The 22,013-nt window shown below is 34.4% G+C and overlaps 2 protein-coding genes across 2 annotated transcripts; both read left to right on the forward strand.

Moving 5' to 3' along the window:
* Window positions 1-10,682: 10,682 nt before the first annotated feature.
* On the forward strand, window positions 10,683-12,618 carry LOC125498419 (jasmonate-induced protein homolog). The gene is made up of 3 exons (XM_048646598.2): window positions 10,683-10,756; window positions 11,606-12,018; window positions 12,212-12,618. The coding sequence occupies exons 2-3, from the start codon at window positions 11,617-11,619 to the stop codon at window positions 12,374-12,376; spliced, it is 567 nt and encodes a 188-aa protein (XP_048502555.2). The 5' UTR covers window positions 10,683-10,756; window positions 11,606-11,616; the 3' UTR covers window positions 12,377-12,618.
* A 7,357-nt stretch (window positions 12,619-19,975) lies between these two features.
* Window positions 19,976-21,834, forward strand: LOC125498932 (jasmonate-induced protein homolog). Its single transcript, XM_048647269.2, has 3 exons — window positions 19,976-19,999; window positions 20,852-21,257; window positions 21,452-21,834. Exons 2-3 carry the CDS (start codon window positions 20,856-20,858, stop codon window positions 21,647-21,649), a joined length of 600 nt encoding a protein of 199 aa, XP_048503226.2. The 5' UTR covers window positions 19,976-19,999; window positions 20,852-20,855; the 3' UTR covers window positions 21,650-21,834.
* The last annotated feature ends 179 nt before the right edge of the window (window positions 21,835-22,013 follow it).

Consider the following 22,013-nt stretch of genomic DNA (forward strand, 5'->3'; position numbering starts at 1 on the left):
CGGAGCTTAGAAGAGAAAATCATTATCTTCGAGCCAAGAACAACGTGCTAAAGGAAGAGGTCACGGCAACCTTTGAGTCGGCTAAAGAGGCTCTGAATGGAGTAATTGATACGACCAAGGACTGGGCAGCAGTGAAGGCTTTCGAGATGCTGGCCGAGGAGGACGATGTTCCCAGATACGTCCGACGGCTTAATTTTCAGGGGAGCCTTCATAAAGCTTCTGTGGCCGGGGAAGAACTTCCTGTCTTCCAAGAATCCTCTGATGATGAGGAAGTTGACCCTGAAGCCCAGGCCGAGGATGAAACTCCAGGAACTTGATTTCCTTGCTATTCTCCTTCCCCAATGCTGGCCGCAGGCCAATTGTATTTTGTAGTTTTTTCAGTTTTTTAGTTATGTTTTTGTAATTTTTAGATTAGTTTGTAATTTCCTCTATCATCTATTAAAGTTATATTTTTCCATTTCCAATGCTTTACACTTTCATGCAATGGACGCCTTGTTTTATGATCAAACATTTATGCCTAATTACAAAAGCAATTCGTCTTAACATAATTCGTCTGATCCAATAGGTCTTTTTGGCCGAGTAGATCAAGACATTTATCAGTTGCCTAAGTAAAAACTTGTGAGCTTAAAAACTGCTAAGTTAATAACTTGTTCGGCCTGAATTTTGACAATCATTCATCATTGAACAAAGACTTAGTTATTTTTAATAAATTATGTCCCTATATGCCCCCTTCTTGGACGAGGAGGTTCTGGTAACCTTCCTTTGCGTCAAGAAGGAAAAAAACCATAATTTGCTTAAGTAACTTGGACTTTTTTATGAAGGTGATTGCAACCCGTCCATCTTTGTTGAATTGTGAAATAACTTGTTCCTTGACTAAGGTTGTTATTTCTAAGTTTGGGCTTTTGGACGGAAAGTAGGATACCTTTACTAAGGCGTCCTAATTCCAGCCGACCTTGTTTAGGAGATGTTTAACTCTTTCAGTAAACAAACGGCCGATTTTATGTACTTATCCATATTAGGATGATAACATGGTGGCCGATCTCCTAATAGAAGGTGTGTTTACTTGCTGCACTGTTTTATTAGTTAGCTTTGGAGGATAGTATGTAACTTAAGCAAATGAATCAAACATAAAGACAGTCATAGAAGGGAAGTAGAATTGTATTATATGAATTTTGCTTGACGAAGAGCCAAGGTACATGTATACATTTCTACTTTTTTCGTTGTCAGGCACTAAGGAAAGATTACACAAGATATCTTAAACATAGTATTTTTTTAAAGTATCAGAATTCCGCGTCCTAAGAATAGAATGTCCGTCCATGCCTTCCAGACGAAATGTGCCATTCTGAACTACTTCGATGATTTGTAGGGTCCCTCCAAATTTGGAGTGAGCTTTCCCAGTTCCTTAGCTCGGCCGACGGCTTCCATCTTTCTCAGGACGAGATCTCCCTGCTTCAGTGGCCGCCTTGCAACTCTTTTGTTAAACTCCCTAGCCATTCTTAGCTTGTAGAGTTGCATCCTTAGAAGCGCATTGCCCCTGACTTCAGGAACTAGATCTAAGGTCGTCCGAAGAGCAGCCCAATTGGCGTCCTCTGAATACATCATCACTCTTAGTGTTGGTTCCTCAACTTCAATGAGAAGAACGGCCTCTGAGCCATATACTAGCATAAACGGGGTTTCTCTAGTTGAGTTCTTGGTTGTTGTTCTTATTGACCACAAGACCAACTGCAATTCCTCAACCCATAATCCCTTTGCATTATCTAACTTCTTTTTGATTCCGGCCGACAAGATCTTATTAAAAGCTTCGACTTGCCCATTAGCTTGTGGATGAGCCACTGCAGCTAAGTGAGCCCTATTCCTTGATCGGCCAGCCATTGACGAAGCTTGGGTGTTTCAAATTGTGGTCCGTTGTCAAACACAATGGACTGGGGCATACCAAACCTTGTGATGAGGTTCTTCCAGATGAACCCTTTGATGTCGTTGATGGTAATGCCTCTCAATGCTTCAGCCTCCAGCCATTTTGTAAAGTAGTCGACGGCTACTATTACAAATTTTTTCTGGCCGGCAGCAATAGGAAAAGGGCCAAGAATATCCATTCCCCATTTAGCAAATGGAAGAGGAAAGAGGATTCGAGTTCAGTATTTGGACGGCTTCTGATAGATGTTGCCATGCTTCTGACAGCTATCACATTTCTTTGCGTAAAGCAAGACATCCTCCTTCAAGGTCGGCCAAAAATAGCCAGTCCTTAGAGCTTTTTCTCTTAATGCCCTCCCTCCAATGTGGAAAGCACAAGCTCCTTCATGCAGCTCTTTCAAAACGTCCAATCTATCCTTCCTGCTGATGCACTTAAGAAGAGGCCGGTTGAAGGATTTTTTGTACAGAGTTTCATTCCACAACTCGAACCACTTGTCCCTAGCCTTCACATACTTAGCTTCTAAAGGATCAAGAGGCAACCGGCATGTCTTCCTGTACTCAATAATGGGCTCATCCACTTATCTTCTCGGCTAAGAAACAGAACTTCCTCGGCATCAATGCTCTTGGCCGCATTGACCTCCCAGAAGACTGTTCTAGGTACATCCCCTTTAGCCGAACTGGCTAGCTTAGAGAGGGCATCAGCCTGATGGTTTTCAGATCTTGGCACTTGATCTAGGACGAAATGTTTCAAAGACTTGATCTCCTCTTTTATCAAGTTCATATTTCCAGGGCTCCTTGCATTCGAAGTCTCCATTCACTTGGTTGACTACCAGCAGAGAATCAGTTTTAACTTCAATTTCCAGGGCTCCAGCCGCTTTGCACATCCTAATGCCGGCTAAGAGAGCTTCATACTCTGCTTCTTTGTTTGAAGCCTGGAATTGGAACTTTATTGCATACTCAAACTTGTCCCCTTTTGGCGACTGGAAAATGATCTCGGCACCACATCCATTAGCAGTGGATGATCCGTCCACCATTAGAGTCCAATGTCTCTTTTCCTCTGCTGGGTCCTGGACGCATTCTACTGTAGGCCGGGTGAGCTCTACAATAAAGTCCGCTAGAGCTTGCCCCTTGATTGCTTTTCGGGGCTCGAACGTCATGTCAAACATATTGAGCTCAACGACCCACTTCAACATTCGGCCGGATGCGTCCATCTTATGCAATACCTGCCTCAACGGCTGATTCGTGTAGACAAGAATACTGTGAACAAGAAAATAAGGCCTCAAGCTTCGACTGGCCATTAACAGCGCCAGGCCAAACTTCTCAATGGACGAATACCTGACTTCTGCGTCCTTTAGCACATGGCTAACAAAATAAAAGGGTATTTGTACAGAATCTCTCTCAGCGAGGAGAACAACGCTTACCGCGAATGGGGACATGGCCAGGTAAACATACAGTTTTTCTCCCTCGACCGGGCTGATTAGCCTAGGCAATTGCCGAAGATAGTCTTTAACTTGCTGAAGTGCTTTCTCAGTTTCCTCCGTCCATTCAAACTTTGCATTCTTTTTTATAGTCGTAAAGAAGTGATGACACTTATCTCCTGATTTTGAAAGAAACCGTCCAAGGGTAGCCAGACATCCCGTCAGACGCTGAACCTCCTTGACCTTGGACGGCGAGGTCATATCTAAAATTGCTTGAATCTTGTTAGGGTTGGCCTCAATCCCTCGTTGATCACCAAAAACCCTAGAAACTTCCCGCACTACGCCGAATACGCATTTCTGCGGATTGAGCTTTAACTTGTACTTTCTCAAAGTGAGAAGGTTTCTCTTAAATCTTCCAAGTGATCCTTTTCTTCTCGCCTTTTGACGATCATATCGTCAATATAAGCCTCCATATTTTGCCAAGCTGCGGCTGAAAAACAGTGTTGATGAGCCTTTGAAAGGTGGCGGCGTTTCCTAAGCCGAAGGGCATCCGAAGCCAGCCATATAACCCTTTTTCGTAATGAAGAGGTTTTATCCTGATCGTCCGGCCACATGGAATCTGGTGGAAGCCTGAGTAGGCGTCCATGAAACTAAGCAGTGCATGCCCTATAGTAGAATCAACCAGCCAGTCAATCTTGGGCAGTGGAAAGCTGTCTTTAGGACAAGCCTTGTTCAAATCCGTGTAATCAACACACATCCTCCAAGAACCATTCGGCTTGGGAACCATTACTACATTTGCCACCCAATCTGGATAATAGGTTTCACGGATAAACTTAGATTTGAGCAGCTTGTGGACCTCTTGGTCAACGGCCTGATTCCTGGCCGGCCCAAGATGCCTCCTCTTTTGCCGGACTGGCTTCTGCCCCGGCTCAATGTTCAGCTTATGCACCGCAACTTCAGGATCTATCCCTGGCATTTCCTCCACCGTATAGGCAAAATCATCTTCAAATTCTTTTAGCAATGCGACAAAGGCCTCCTTGATTTCAGAATTCAGGACGGACCCAATCTTCAATGTCCTCTCCGGACGCTCAGGCTTAACAGATTTCCACCGGGCTTTCTACTGGCTCTGGACGTTCTAGTCCCAAGCTCATAATTGCCATAACTTGTCAGATGAATTCTTTCTTCTTTAATAGCCAAACACCTCCTTTTCTTGCTGGGTAAGAGCATTGACGGCTTGCCCTCTTGAAGAGGCTTTGCCTGTGCTTTCTCTAGCTCGTGCTTCAACTCAGTTCTCTGACCCTTCACCTTCTCGGCCGAATCATCTTCCCTGATCTTCGGACGCTTTGCCTTTTCTTTCCATGATGATGGTTTGAGGGTGGTAAGGTAGCATTCTCTAGCGGCTTGCTGGTCTTCATAAAGAGATCCAATCTTCCCCCCATCACACTCAAACTTCATCAGCATTAGATGCGTCACAATAACAGCCTTGATGTGATTTAAGGTAGGTCGTCCGAGAATGACATTATAAGCAGTCAAGTCCCGTAGTACCATAAATTTCACAAAAAGCGTCCGAGCAGCATCTTTTTCCCGGACTCTGACGGGTAGGGTGACGGTCCCCATGGGATGGATGATTCCTCCGCCGAACCCAATTATAGGATGATTTACAGGCACCAGATCATTTTCATCAAACTTCAACCGAGATAAACAAACAGCACTGATTATATCAGTATAGCTTTCGGTATCAATCAGAATTCGCCTAACCCTGAGGTTGGCAATCTTCATTTCCACAACTAGAGGGTCATCATGCGGCGTTCTTATCTTTCCTCGGTCCAACTCGCTGACCACTATTTTAGGGAAAGGATCAGACTCGTCCTGGTTAGTGAGCATAACTTGATTGAGTTCCCTTAAATAGTTCTTGTGGCCGCGATTTGTTGGACCTCCGGCTGCGAATCCCCCTGAGATGACCATTACTACATCATCATCTGTGCTTTCATCATCCTTCCTTCTTGCCTAATAGTTATATTTCTTTTGGAATTTCCTTCCTGACAAAGGTAGATAAGAGTTCATTTTTCCCTTTCGGGCCAGATCTTTTAATGCTCTCTTCAAATTCTTGCACTCATTCGTCTCATGACCACAATCCTTGTGGAAATGACAATGTTTACTTTTGTCCCTATTTTTGTAGGGTGTCTTCATCTCCGCCGGCGCCTTCAATTCATGCTGATCTTTAATATCCATGAGAATGGAATACTGATCTTTGTTGAACTCTATGGGCTCAACTAAGGCTGCCGGCTCTGTCCTCCTGCTCCTCTTGGATGAGGTGGTCACTGAAGTCATCGCCCAAGTTTCAGCTTTCTTAGGGAGACTCTTTTTTGGCTGAACTGCCTCTTTAGCTTTCTTTACCTCCGGCTATTTTACTTCTGCACAAACTTCCGTGGCATGAATGAATGCTCCGGCTTCCTTCAAAGCTTCTATTAAGGTTGTTATTTTCTTCTTCACCAAATCAAACTTGAAGCTGCCTGGTCTTAAACCTCGGATGAAGGCGTCAAACACCACTCCAACATTCAGATCTTGGATCTGCAATGCTTCCAGGTTGAACCTCTTCACATAAATTCTCAAGGCTTCCTTAGGCCCCTGCACCACTTTCCCTAAATGCATGCTTCTCTATTGCTCTTGACGGTTTGCTACAAAATGGCTGGTGAACAAGATACTAAGCTCAGTGAAATTGTTCACTAAGTTAGGAGGTAAATTATTGAACCACTTCTATGCCACGCCCTTCAATGTCGCTGGAAAGTTCTTACACCAAGTAGCATCGTCAACACCCTGAACATATATCTGGTGCTTGTAAGCTGACAAATGATCATTTTGATCTGTTGTACCATCAAAAGGCTCAATAGTCGGTAGTTTAACCATTGGGAACGGAGGAGACACCATGATGCTGACCGAAAAGGGAGTCGGGCAATTAATCTGGAGTGCCCCAGCCTGACCCTCAATGGGTATGAACTCCCTGCGGTACTCCTTCAATACTGGATTTGAAGAGGTGTTAGCTAAGGCCTGACGCCTATACACCATTGGTTGGAAAACTGTCTTCTCTTGCCTTGGCTGAAAAGCCGAAGGTCCATGACTTCTTCCTGCTGTTTTGGATGGAATTCTTAATGACGGATCCTTCATGTAAGGAGTAGACCCGGAGGCTGAACGCTGAAGAGCGGCAGCTCTCTTGGCCTCCAGGTACTCTCTAGCGTCTGTCTCCATCTTGTGACCAATGGGAGGAATATTATCTCATGGACGGACAACTAGCTTCCAGTCCATCTTCTTCCTTGACTCAATAACAACTAGTTGCTTTCCTTTAGAAGGCGGCCTGGACAACTCTGGCCAAGGTGGCCGGCTAGTCCCTGGAAGACCGTCTTGAGACCTTCCTTTGAGCGGCTCTGCAGCCTCTCCTCCTGGACTTATCTGAAAGAACAACATATTGTTCTTAATCTGCTCTTCCATGATAGCGGCCATTCTGGTCTGGAAGTCGTTTAAGACATTCTCCAAGTGACCAGCTGTCACTGGACGATCAAAGTTTTCCTGGATGATAGGTGTCATAGTCCTTCCCTCAAGATGAACGGCAGCATGATGCATGTCCCGTCCTCGGGGTGGCCTCTCGTCATCCATAGTATCCTCTACTTGAATCCTGAAACTTCTATTCCTTGCCACGTTTGATGAGTGACAATCCATCATTGTTGCGTCTCCCCACAGATGGCGCCCAATGTTACGTAGTATGAAACTAGTAATTAAATACAACAACTCCCAACTTCAGGTTCTTAATTTGGAGGCTTGCATTGTGCAACAATGATTGGACCCGGATCCGGATTCTGAACTCCGATCAACAACCTGCAAAAAGGGACCACCATGGAGGTTTGGGTGGTATTTCCCCCTCCGATGCTTAAGTCAGATATCAGGGATATGAAGGAACTTTTAGAGAGAGAAAGTAGAGAGAGAGAATTTATGGCAGAATAACAGTACTATGCTCTGAAAAAACGTACCTTTCCCCTGATTTCAAGAACTATTTATACTGTTTGAAATGATTGTTGTACCTTGATGTCACCCTAATTTGAGAGCATCTGATTGGCTGAGCAGTAAAATGGTGACAAGTACTGATTAGTTAGTACACCTCTCCTTTATACAGGAGTATAAGAGGTTTTAGTTGGGCCTAAGTACAGATTTGGGCCATAAGAGTGGTTTTATTACAACTTTTTCCTCAGAAAAGTGTACTTTAGCCCACATAATCTTCTTACCCATGTACTTTACTTTCATAAACATGTGCCACATGTATGGCTAGGATGAAGCCACATGTCATCTTGGTAGCCCTTGATTTTTAGGCTACAACAGAAACAAATGGAATTAATTAATGAGAGGAAGTCTCATGTTTAAAATTTTCGATAGTTGTGATGTTAAATGTTTTCCTATAAAAACATATATATGTTAATACAATATAGATCATCTATAGAACTAGTAGTAAAATAATAGTTTGGGTCGGTTGTTTGCCCAAGGGATCATTTGCAAAAAAAAAGCGTTCGATTATTTTAAAAGCAGCTCGTAATAGTTTAAAGTTACTAATCAAAGAATAACTTTATATGTTCGAAAGGCGATTTAAACTAGATTTTGTGTAACGTTAACTAGTTTAAGAATAACTTACACCTTGTTTTGTTAATTAGATCCCTTTTAATTAACTTTTAATATATAGTTCAGCGTATATGAGATTTGAACCTACATTTTTGTGCTAGTATAGAGTGCTCCACGTGTACGTTGAGATAATAAGTTTTTGGACAATCATCTTTACCTAGGCCTCAAAAATTGGCTTCTTGTAGTAACAATGTATGTCAAATAATTAATATAAGGAATTTCTTAATACAATAAAAAGTACAAACTTAAGTCTGGTTTAGAATAGTCTTTAAAATAAAGTTTAAATGCAATTTCTTAATACAATAAAAAGTACAAACTTAAGTCTGGTTTAGAATAGTCTTTAAAATAAAGTTTAAATGCAACAATGCAAGTCCTATAGGTAACAAGTGCTTATTGGGCAACCTCCAAGTGGAACATTCTGGAATATGGAAGGCTTTCAGTCAACATGTGTGGCCTTTTAGGAATTAGGATGCAACTGCAACCATTATCATTAAATGTCCCACTAACTAAAAATAAAATATTATGTAATGCTAAAAATTAAGACTAGTTAAAGCAAGGTAATAGTCCTTGTCTTAGGCTTCTCTATTTAATACTTAGTATCAAAAAATCATCTAATAAAGTTAATCCAAATATTGCGATACATAAAAAATAAGGATATCAAAATTTGATTGTTTCGTGTTTTGACGAACATATGCCACTCAAAAATTAGCAATAAAAACCAGAGAAAATAAGAGAATGATCATAATATCTATGTCTATGAATAACTTTAATAGAAGATTAAAATCTTACGAAATATTCTATCAAGGATTTGCATTTTGGCATATCTGGAAAGTACTTTAGCTAAAACTTTTGCAGGATCGAGAGAAAAAAGGGACTAATACCTAATTGAAATGAGATAAATCAAAGTATAAAAATACTCAGTACATCTTTGAATTAAAAAATAAAATAAAAATGGAAATTAAAAAGGGTTGAATATTCTCGATCAACTAAACTTTAATAGTTATTCAGTTAGCAACGAGGGAAGTAAATTAATTAAATAACTACATTATTCTGAAAAAAGAGTAAATAAAAAAGCATGAGGATATAGGATAGAAGAAAAATTATGATATCAATTAACTTTATTAATACTAATTGAGTAATTGCCGAGATATAGGGTAAAATAACATTTAGGATATTGACCAATTACATAAAAAAAAAAAAGAATATGAATGGTCGATATTTAAAAGTCTAATTTCTTTTTTAAATCTCTACACACTCAATCTATGTGTCACATCACAATTCGTGTATATCAACTTACTAAGTATAATTAATAGTAAAAAAGATATACTTAGGTTCACAGTCTAACTTTTTTGGTGGAAAGTCTCACTTGGACGAAGAAAATCATATGACGAATTAATTATTAATTATAAAAAAATTATTTTGCGAAAATAATTTCATATGATTGTCTAATAAAGGTCATTCAACATACACACAAAAATGATATTTTTATGTAATTTCTCATAAAGAGAAAGAGATTTTATAATTTAGCGTGTATAATTAATAATAGAGATTATATATTTAAGGACCAATATATAAAACTTCAATTTCTTGTTCAAATATGAGGCACAAAACATTTATTTCACAATCACATTTTATGTATATTATTTCAGCGTGTTTAATTAATAGTAGAGATTATATATTTAGGGCCGCTTTCCAACCGTCCCTAATGGGAGAATTGACTTGGGCCAAGAGCATCACATGAAGAATTAATTAATAATTAATAAATTGTTATTATAAACTTTTCATAAAGTAATTGCATATATTCCATTTAAAAAAGGTCATTCTACATACACAAAAAAATGAAATGGTTTTGTACTTTCCCATCAAGAGAAAGTGATTCCATTCTCTCAAAAGTAAAATAGGGTTACACCCCAAAAAATTAAATAAGAAAGAAATAAATAGGGAAAAATTAATGTTCGTATCACTTTTCTTAATAATTAGCATATTCAACCTATTTATTAAAGAAATCTAGCTCTAAATTATTCTTACTATTATTTCTGATTATAATATTATAATTGTAAAGTATTATGAAGATTTATAAAACTTATTAGGAGCTTTTTACTAATTACTATAATAGTTAATTACATTTAAAAATCTAATTAAGATTAATTTCTCCAACATGACATATATGTGTAGAAAAGCAGTACCCTCTAAACCAAAAATCTATAAGAATTCAAGACAATACTATTGAAGGAGATTGGTAGCTTAATTAACTTATTTAAAATTGCTAAAACATTTCTAAAATAAGGTATCTTATCTGACGTAGCGCCATGTCAACATATAAAGATAAGGTGATATGTGAAGGACTTCATTTATCTCTTACACGTTTTAATAATAGTTATAGACATCTTTTTTTATGGGACTTGTATACTATAGTATCACTACCACTATCTTTCAATATAATATGCCACAAAGATTCTAAGCTTTATTAGCTTTTATCATATTCTATACATTGTAATTGGTCTCTGAGCATACTTTAATAGAAAGAAAAAGAGAATACGGATAAGAAAGCATCACATGCGAATTTCATAAAGAAAAAGAAAACCAGAAATTTGAAAGCATCAGATGCTAATGGTTGAATTGAGGATGAGCATGGCCACATGGATCGACTATGTGTCCCCTTATTTGCTACTTTGGTGTCCTATAAATAAGGAAAGAGTAGGAGGATATTTTTTCAATCATCAACTGCAACATCAATTTTATAGGCTCAGTATCACTAGAATAAGGTAAGTCTATAATATTTAAATTAATATTTGTAATTTTTCCATACCAAGAAATGATATTCAAATGACTTGTCTCTCATAATATTGTCTCATATCTTTTACAAGTATTCTTATTCGTTAATACTAGTCCAAATTGAAGTGTCATAATAAATATTTACCATTGAGTTTCTTTAATAAGCAAAATGATTGGCATATATATATGGTATATAATCATAGTGCAAAGTAAGAATTTAGTTTCGTTTAACGGTAAATGGGTACATTCTAATTATGTACTACCGTATTCTTTTGATTACACTTGAACTCTATCTATATCTTTTATCTTTTATAAATGAGATCTTGACACTATTAACAATTAGAGAGAATCTTTTAATTTTCTTTAATGTTTAAGGAAAAATTATAGTAATGTCGGGTCTTATTTGATTTGCCGTAATGAGTATTTTATTAATATATAATCATCATAATTTTTACTAATATGTAGTGAATGATATTTAAGGTTGAATAAGTGTATTGGAAAAATAGTCAAATTAGGAAAAATAAAAAAAAATAAAGAAAAAGTAATTTTTTTCCAAAATATTTGCAAACTTTTGTTAATAATTAGTTGATTAGCTAAATCTTGTACATCACTGTCATTAATATGTCTCTATTTTTCTATCTACACAACACTACATTTTTCCTTATAACATGCACAATAGGTTCACACTGCCTCCCATGTTTGTTGTCTTAATATTCGTGTCTATATATTATGAAAGCCACCATAAAAGCGGATCAAAGTAAGTCTGTCCAAATTCAAATCAATGATAGGGAAAAATTACTTATATTATTATTTGATTATCTCTCTTTTACCTTTCCTAGTTGTTAGGAAAATGGCATCCTACCAAGCACCAAAATCATTATCACGAATCAATGAGAAGCACAGGGCTGCAATAGATGAGCTGAAGAAGGAGCTCGGGGCAAATGAAAGCCCCTTAAGCGATGCGCGAAATGCAAAAGCTCAGGCTACCACAAAGGCCTCTATGTTGAATAATGGCGTGGGAACCATAAAATTCCAGGAGAAGAAAGATTGGTCTGGTTCGATCGTCGGATCTATCCCTCCTACTATTCAAATAAACAAGTCTGGTAAGTTTTCTCACAGAGGCACCCCTCCTAAGGACTCAAATGGATCCATGGGAGCTGTGGTGTACGTTGGTCCCAATGTGCAAGGTGGGCCAGATAATTGTGCCTGGATCATGGCTTGGAGCACTCCTGGTGATGGCACCGAAAACAAGGCAAATTCTCTTCATCCATCTTTGTGTTATCATATTTCATCTTAATTATAGTCACTGTCATCGCATAACATAAGGTATTCCAAATCCAATCATAAATATATGTGCCCAAGTGTATAATACAAACATGCTTAATATTTACACGTATGTCAACTTTTTAGATTAAAGAATGTTAATGTAATTCTATGTGTTTCAGATCTATGTAGAAACTGGACCTAGTACTAAGTATCCTTCTGGCTCTATTAATTGGGACACAATCAAATCTAGTCTGCAAAACTCAAGCAAGAAAGTCATTATTTTGACGAAGACAGCCAAACTGAGGTGTCAGCTCAAATTGCTAAAAATGGCAATAATCCTCTAGCTGCTGCAGTCTTTGATGTCACCCTTGTTTAAATTACTAATGTATCATCTTAAGAACTAAGGTCCAGCTCCTTACTTGCACAGAGGTAAGGTTGGGTGCATGCAACCACTTTTTTTTTTCTATTTCTTATAACCACGCAATAAAATAAATAAGGACTTGATACCCTTAGTTCATGAGCTTGTAACTTATGCTCGTCACTTCGAGTTTTTAATCTATATACTACTTGTATGCAGTTATATTTTTGTGTCATTGTTTCTTAAAGTCTATAATTTTTATTTCTTTTCATTTATAAATTTGATTCTTCAGCTCGATTACAATGCTGATGATAAAAATCAGCCAATACCACAGAATAAGTTCCTACCTAGGTGTATGTCATAATTAATTAGGTAGAAGATGAGCAAGAGTTATATGTATTGCATAAAGATAGTCATAAGTAATTGTGGAGTAAAACATGTGTTACTTTCACACCTACATTATTTTCCTCATCGATTGTTTGTTGTGTTGTGTCCATTACGATATAACAGGACACAACACTTGGATACTTCAATTTAAACAAAAGATTTTACTGTTTTCTACAAGGTAGGCCAGTTGCACACTTGGACAATCGTATATCTGTGAATACCATGAATTTTAGATAATATCACACTATAACCTTGCAATAACCTTACCTCATAGCCAAATGCTAAGCAGCTGGTAAAATGTATTAATTATCATTACCACATGTAAAATATAGTTGATATATTTCACCCCTTTTCCATGAGAGGAAGTCTCATGTTCAAAATTTCTATAGTTTTGATGCTAAATGTTTTTCTATAAAAATATATGTTAATACAATATAGATCATCTATAGAACTAGTAGTAAAATAATAGTTTGGTCGGTTGTTTGAACATCATCTATATTGGTTTCAATTTCAACGCATTAGGATTTATAAGGTTATTTTTTTTCTCTCGTCCGAACTTTCTATTGCCCTGGGATCGTTCGCAAAAAAAAATGGTTCGATGATTTTCAGAGTAGCTCATAATAGTTTTAAGTTACTAATCAAAGAATAACTTTATATGTTTTAAAGACCGTTTGAACTAGATTTTTTTAATTTCAACTCATTTAAGAATAACTTACCCCTTATTTTGTTAATTATATCCCTCTTTACTTTTAATTTAGGCTTATGCTATATGCAACCCTTAGGGTTGCATATAAGACATAAATACACTAGTTGAAATGGAAATAAGTTGTGAATATATGAAAAAAATTTGCATCAATCGATGTAATAAATGATCAATTAATGTAACTTATTTTCATTTTGAGCTTCTTATATACAGCCCTTAGAGCTGTATATAGCTTTTTCCTTTAATTTATAGTTCAACCTATATGGGACTTGAACCTACAATTTTGTGCTAGTATACATAGCTCCACGAGTTGAGCTAAAATGTTTTTGAACAATCATCATTACCTAGGCCTCAAAACATTGGCTCCTTGTAGTAACAATTTGTGTCAAAAATATAATATAAGGAATTCCTTAATATGATAATAAGTACAATCTTAAGTCTAGATTAGAATAGTCTTTAAAATAAAGTTTAAATGCAACAATACAAGCCCCACAGGTAACAAGTGCTTATTGGGCAACCTCCAAGTGGAACATTCTAGGACACGGAAGGCTTGAATTCCAGATGTGTGGTCTTTTAAGAAATAGGATGCAATTGCAACCATTATCATTAAATGTCCCACTAACTAAAAATTCATTAAAATATAATGCTAAAAGTTACAACTAGTTAAAGGAAGTTAATAGTCCTCCTATTAGCTTCTCTATTTAATACTTAATATCCAAAAATAATCTAATAAAACCAATCCAAAATTTTAAGTACATAAAAAATAAGGATATCAAAATTCATATGCCACTCAAATATTAACAATCAAAAATAGAGAAAACTAGATAATGCGATCATAAGATCTATGTCTATGGAAAACTTAAATAGAAGATTAAAATCTTACGAAAATTTCTAGCGAGGATTTGCAATTGAGATATCTGGAAAGCACTTTAGTTATAACATTTGTATGAGAGAAAAAAAGGGACTAATACTAAACTAAAGAGAGATAAATCAAAGAATAACAAAAAACATACTTAATAGATCTTAGAATTTAAAAAATAAAATAAAAATGGGAATTAAAAAGGGTTGAATATTGTCGATTAATGCAACGTAATACTTATTTACTTAGGAATGAGGGAAATAAATTAATTAAATAATAATTATGTTATTCTAGAAAAAATAGGAAATATCAAAGCTTGACGATATAGGGTAAAATAACTTTTGATATCAATGTTTTATTAACACTTATTGAGTAACTGTTGAGATATAGAGTAAAATAAAATTTATAATATTGACCAATAGCATTAAAAAAAAAGAATATGACTAGTCGATATTTAAAACTTCAATTTCTTATTCAAATCATAAGGCACTCAATCTATATGTCACATCACAATTTATGTATATTAAATTACCATGTATAATTAATAATAAAAAAAGATATACTGAGGGTCACTATCCAACTTTTTTCATGGAAGGTCTCACTTGGACAAAGAAAATCATATGAAGAGTTAATTACTAATCATAAAACAAAATTGTTTTTCACTTTTGATTAAATAATTCCATATAATCGTCTAATAAAGGTCATTTCACATACACACAAAATGAACTGGTTATTTATTTTCTCATAAAGAGAAAGTGATTCTATATTATCAATTTTTAGATAGTGTCCCACCCCCAAAAAGAAAATAAAAAAAGGTAACCATCCTTTTTGCAATTCTTAGTGATTTGATACTTGTAAATGTTTTGCAATTATTAATTTTCTTAAGATTTTATACTTTCTCTTTCCTAATAGATTAGATTCACTTTTTACGTAACCTAATACTCCTATAGGGTCATTAATATCTTTAATGGTGCACAAGTAAAATTACAAGAAGTTGATAATTTTGAAAGCATGCAGTGAGACAAAGCTAACCACATCTATTCCACTTGACATTTTTTTATCTTTATGTAACAGTGAGCAAATGGATTCACAATTAGTTGAAGAATAGTGTCTATTTACTCAACATAGTATCTTTTTAAGACTGTGATGTAAATTAATTCATTAACTCCATTATTCTAGCAAAAACAGGAATAGGCTTTAAGATTTAATCAAAATTCCATTAAACTTACTCCACATTTCCTAAAGATCTTCCTTGTTACTATTCATACAGATACCATGGAGGATCCATTTGTGTGGGGTGGGTAAAGTAGGAGAGATAAAGGGGCTAAGATAAATAAACAAAACAAAAGGGGTTAAAGTAGGAGAGGGAAAGGGAGTAAAATTGAATTAAAAATGTAATGGTGGACCATATGATAGCGACATGAGAGGGTAAAAAGGGGAAAAAATATTCCAAATAAGGAATAAAGTAAAAGAGGGAAGATCTTTTGGAAACACACTTAAACGGAAAAGGGAAGATCTTTAGGAAACGGAGGGAGTATTCAGGAGCCAATCGATTCTTAAACTTGAGTGGTCACGATATAAATATAAAAAAACTTTAGATATTGACCGCTAACATTCAAAAAAGAAAGAACATAAGCGACCAATATATAAAAATTCAATTTCTTGTTCAAATATGAGGCACTCAATATTTATTTCACAATCACTTTTTATGTATATTATCTTAGCGTGTATAATTGATAGTAGATATTATATATTTAGGGCCAGTTTCAAAAAGTCCATAATGGAAGAATTGACTTGGACCCAGAGCATCACATGAAGAATTAATGTTTTAAAAAATATATTCCAAACTTTTCATAAAGTAATTGCATATATTCCTTTAAAAAAGGTCATTCCATATACGCAAACAAAATGATATGGTTCCATACTTTCCCATCAAGAGAAAGTGATTCCATTCTCTCAAAAGTAAAATAGGATTACATCCCAAAAATTAAAAAAGAAAGAAAGTAAAATAGGGAAAAATTAAGTTATATCACTTTTCTTAATGATTAGCATATTCAACCTATTTATTAAACAAATCTTACTTTTCCATAGCTCTAAATTATTCTTATTCTTTTTTCTTTTGACTGTGATTATAACATTATAATTGTAAAGTATTATGAAGATTTATAAAACTTATTAGGACCTTTTTACTAATTACTACTATAGTTAATTACATTGAAAAATCTAATTAAGATTAATTTCACCAACATGACATATATGTGCAGAAAGTAGTACCCTCTAAATGAAGAATCTATAAAAAGAATTCAAGACAATACTATTGAAGGAGGCTGGTAGCTTTAATTAACTTGTTTCAAATGCGAAAACATTTTTAAAATAAAGTATCTTATATGACGTAGCGTCATGTCAACATATAAAGATAAGGTGATATGTGACGAACTTCATTTATTTCTTACACGTTTTAATAATAGTTACAGACATCTTATTTGATGGGACTTATATACTAGAGTATTTCTCATTTATCTTTGAATATAATACGCCACAAAGATTCTAAGCTCCGTTAGCTATTAGCCTATTACCATTTTCTATACATTATAATTGGTCCTCTGAGCATACTTTGATAGAAAGGAAAAGATAATACATATAAGAAAGCATCACATGGTGAATTTCATAGTGCAGCTAACGTAACAAAAGGAATTAATTAATGAGAGGAAGTCTCATGTTCAAAATTTTCGATAGTTGTGATGCTAAATGTTTTCCTATAAAAACATATATATGTTAATACAATATAGATCATCTATAGAACTAGTAGCAAAATAATAGTTTGGGTCGGTTGTTTGCCCAAGGGATCATTTGCAAAAAAAAAAGGGTTCGATATTTTAAAAGTAGCTCGTAATAGTTTAAAGTTACTAATCAAAGAATAACTTTATATGTTCTAAAGGTGATTTTAACTAGATTTTGTGTAACTTTAACTCATTTAAGAATAACTTACCCCTTGTTTTGTTAATTAGATCCCTTTTAATTAACTTTAAATATGTAGTTCAGCGTACATGAGATTTGAACCTAAGTTTTTGTGCTAGTATAGAGTGGTCCACGTGTTGAGATATTAAGTTTTTGAACAATCATCTTACCTAGGCCTCAAAATTGGGCTTCTTGTAGTAACAATGTATGTCAAATAATTAATATAAGGAATTTCTTAATACAATAACAAGTACAAACTTAAGTCTAGTTTAGAATAGTCTTTAAAATAAAGTTTAAATGCAACAATGCAAGCCCTATAGGTAACAAGAGCTTATTGGGCAACCTCAAAGTGGAACATTCTGGGACATGGAAGGCTTTCAATCAACATGAGTGGCCTGTTAGGAATTAGGATGCAACTGCAACCATTATCATTTAATGTCCCACTAACTAAAAATAAAAAAATATGTAATGGTAAAAATTAAGACTAGTTAAAGCAAGGTAATAGTCCTTGTCTTAGGCTTCTCTATTTAATACTTAGTATCAAAAAATCATCTAATAAAGATAATCCAAATTTTGCGATACATAAAAAATAAGGATATCAAAATTTGATTGTTTCGTGTTTTTACGAACATATGCCACTCAAATATTAGCAATCAAAAACAGAGAAAATAAGAGAATGAGATCATAATATCTATGTCTATGAATAACTTTAATAGAAGATTTAAATCTTACGAAATATTCTATCAAGGATTTGCATTTTCACATATCTGGAAAGTACTTTAGCTAAAATTTCGCATGATCAGAAAAAAGGGACTAATACCTAATTGAAAAGAGATAAATCAAAGTATAAAAATGCTCAGTACATCTTTGAATTGAAAAAATAAAATAAAAATGGGAATTAAAAAGGGTTGAATATTGTCGATCAACTAAACTTTAATACTTATTTACTTAGGAATGAGGGAAGTAAATTAATTAAATAACTACATTGTTCTGAAAAAAGAGTAAATAAAAAAGCTTGAGGATATAGGATAGAAGAAAATTTATGATATCAATTAACTTTATTAATACTTATTGAGTAATTGCGGAGATATAGGGTAAAATAACATTTAGGATATTGACCAATTACATTTAAAAAAAAGAATATGAATGGTCGATATTTAAAAGTCTAATTTCTTTTTTAAATCTCAACGCACTCAATCTATGTGTCACATCACAATTCGTGTATATCAACTTACCAAGTATAATTATAGTAAAAAAGATATACTTAGGTTCACTCTAACTTTTTTGGTGGAAAGTCTCACTTGGACCAAGAAAATCATATGACGAATTAATTATTAATCATAAAAAAATTATTTCGCATTTTTGATGAAATAATTTCATATGATTGTCTAATAAAGGTCATTCAACATACACACAGAAATGAAATGGTTATGTATTTTCTCTAAAGAGAAAGACATTTTTTATTTTAGCGTGTATAATTAATAATAGAGATTATATATATAAGGACCAATATATAAAACTTCAATCTCTTTTTCAAATATGAGGCACAAAATATTTATTTCACAATCACATTTGATGTATATTATTTCAACGTGTATAATTAATAGTAGAGTATATATTTAGGGCCGCTTTCCAACTGTCCCTAATGGGAGAATTGACTTGGAGCAAGAGCATCACATGAAGAATTAATTAATAATTAAAAAAATTATTATTCTAAACTTTTCATAAAGTAATTGCATATATTCCTTTTAAAAAAGGTCATTCCACATACACAAAAGAATGAAATGGTTCTGTACTTTTCCATCAAGAGAAAGTGATTCCATTCTCTCAAAAGTAAAATAGGGTTACACCCCAACAAATTAAATAAGAACAAAAGTAAAATAGGGAAAAATTAAAGTTCGTACCACTTTTCTTAATAATTAGCATATTCAACCTATTATTAAAGAAATCTAGTCTAAATTTTCTTACTATTATTTCTTTTGTTTCTGACTATAATATTATAATTGTAAAGTATTATGAAGATTTATAAAACTTTTTAGGACCTTTTTACTAATTACTACAATAGTTAATTACATTGAAAAATCTAATTAAGATTAATTTCTCCAACATGACATATATGTGCAGAAAAGCAATACCCTCTAAACCAAAAATCTATAAGAATTTAAGACAATACTATTGAAGGAGATTGGTAGCTTAATTAACTTGTTTAAAATTGCTAAAACATTTCTAAAATAAGGTATCTTATCTGACGTAGCGCCATGTCAACATATAAGATAAGGTGAATGTGCGGACTTCATTTATTTCTTACACGTTTTAATAATAGTTATAGACATATTTTTTATGGACTTGTTACTATAGTATTACTCCACTATCTTTCAATATAATACGCCACAAAGATTCTAAGCTTTGTTAGCTTTTATATTTTATACATTGTAATTGGTCTCTAAGCATACTTTGATAGAAAGAAAAAGAAAATACGGATAAGAAAGCATCACATGTGAATTTCACAAAGAAAAAGAAAACCAGAAATTTGAAAGCATCAGATGCTAATGGTTGAATTGAGGATGAGCATGGCCACATGGATCGACTATGTGTCCCCTTATTTGCTACTTTGGTGTCCTATAAATAAGGAAAGAGTAGGAGGATATTTTTGAATCATCAACTGCAACATCATTTTATAGGCTCGGTATCACCAGAATAAGGTAAGTATATAATATTTAAATTAATATTTGTAATTCTGTCGTACCATGAAATGATATTCAAATGACTTGTCTCTCATAATATTGCTCATATCTTTTACAAGTATTCTTATTCGTTGATACTAGTCCAAATTGAAGTGTCATAATAAATATTTACCATTGAGTTTCTTTAATAAGCAAAATGATTGGCATATATGGTACATAATCATAGTGCAAAGTAAGAATTTAGTTTCGTTTAACGGTAAATGGGTACATTCTAATTATGTACTACCGTATTCTTATGATTACACTTAAACTCTATCTATATCTTTTATCTTTTAAAATTGAGATCTTGACACTATTAACAATTAGAGATAATCTTTTAAATTTTTTTAATGTTTAAGGAAAAAATTATCGTAATGTCGGGTGTTATTTGATTCGTCTTAATGAGTATTTTATTAATATATAATCATCATAATTTTTACTAATATGTAGTGAAAGATATTTAAGGTTGAATAAGTGTATTGGAAAAATTGTCAAATTAGGAAAAATAAAAAAAATACAGAGAAAGTATATTTTTTCCAAAATATTTGCAGTCTTTTATTAATAATTAGTTGATTAGCTAAATCTTGTACATCACTGTCATTATTATATCTCTATTTTTCTATCTACACAATACTATATTTGTCCTTATAACGTGCACAATAGGTTTACACTGCCTCCCATGTTTGTTGTCTTAATATTCGTGTGTATATATTATGAAAGCCACCATAAAACCGGATCAAAGTAAGTCTGTCCAAATTCTTATCAATGATAGGGAAAAATTACTTATATTATTATTGGATTATCCTTTCGCTTACTTTTCTTAGTTGTTAGGAAAATGGCATCCTACCAAGCACCAAAATCATCATCACGAATCAATGAGAAGCACAGGGCTGCAATAGATGAGCTGAAGAAGGAGCTCGGGGCGAATGAAAGCCCCTTAAGCGATGCGCGAAATGCAAAAACTCAGGCTACCACAAAGGCCTCTATGTTGAATAATGGCGTGGGAACCATAAAATTCCAGGAGAAGAAAGATTGGTCTGGTTCGATCGTCGGATCTATCCCTTCGACTATTCAAAGAAACAGGTCTGGTAAGTTTTCTCACAGAGGCAGCCCTCCTAAGGACTCAAATGGATCCATGGGAGCTGTGGTGTACGTTGGTCCCAATGTGCAAGGTGGGCCGGATAATTGTGCCTGGATCATGGCTTGGAGCACTCCTGGTGATGGCACCGAAAACAAGGCAAATTCTTTTCATCGATCTTTGTGTTATCATATTTCATCTTAATTATAGTCACTGTCATCGCGTAACTTAGGATATTCCTAATCCAATCAAAAATATATTTGCCCAAGTGTATAATACACGCATGCTTAATAGTTACATGTATGCTTAAGTTTTTAGATTAAAGAATGTTAATGTAATTCTATGCGTTTCAGATCTATGTAGAAACTGGACCTAGTACCAAGTATCCTTCTGGCTCTATTGATTGGGACACAATCAAATCTAGTCTGCAAAACTCAAGCAATGAAAGTCATTATTTTGACGAAGACAGCCAAAGTGAGGTGTCAGCTCAAATTGCGAAAAATGGCAATAATCCTGTAGCTGCTGCAATCTTTGATGTCACCCTTGTTTAAATTACTAATAATGAATCATCTTAAGAACTAAGGTCCAGCTCCTTACATGCACAGAGGTAAACTTGGGTGCATGCAACCACTTTTTTTTTTCTATTTCTTATAACCACGCAATAAAATAATAAGGATTTAATACCCTTAGTTCATGAGCTTGTAACTTATGCTCGTCACTTCGAGTTTTTAATCTATATACTACTTGTATACAATTATATTTTTGTGTCATTGTTTCTTAAAGTCTACAAGTTTTTATTTCTTTTCATTTATAAATTTGATTCTTCAACATCGATTACAATGCTGATGATAAAAATCAGTCAATACCACATAATAAGTTCCTACCTTGGTGTATGTCATAATTATTAGGTAAAAG

The sequence above is a fragment of the Beta vulgaris genome, chromosome 6 (genome assembly GCF_026745355.1).
Source record: "Beta vulgaris subsp. vulgaris cultivar EL10 chromosome 6, EL10.2, whole genome shotgun sequence".
In the NCBI taxonomy this organism is placed as follows: Eukaryota; Viridiplantae; Streptophyta; class Magnoliopsida; order Caryophyllales; family Amaranthaceae; genus Beta; species Beta vulgaris.

Excerpts from the sequence above, each read along its gene's own strand:
- LOC125498419 (XM_048646598.2), top strand. The coding sequence starts at position 11,617 with ATGGCATCCTACCAAGCACCAAAATCATTATCACGAATCAATGAGAAG. Across the intron at positions 12,019-12,211 it reads GTGATGGCACCGAAAACAAG|ATCTATGTAGAAACTGGACC; the intron begins GCAAATTCTCTT and ends TATGTGTTTCAG.
- LOC125498932 (XM_048647269.2), top strand. The coding sequence starts at position 20,856 with ATGGCATCCTACCAAGCACCAAAATCATCATCACGAATCAATGAGAAG. Across the intron at positions 21,258-21,451 it reads GTGATGGCACCGAAAACAAG|ATCTATGTAGAAACTGGACC; the intron begins GCAAATTCTTTT and ends TATGCGTTTCAG.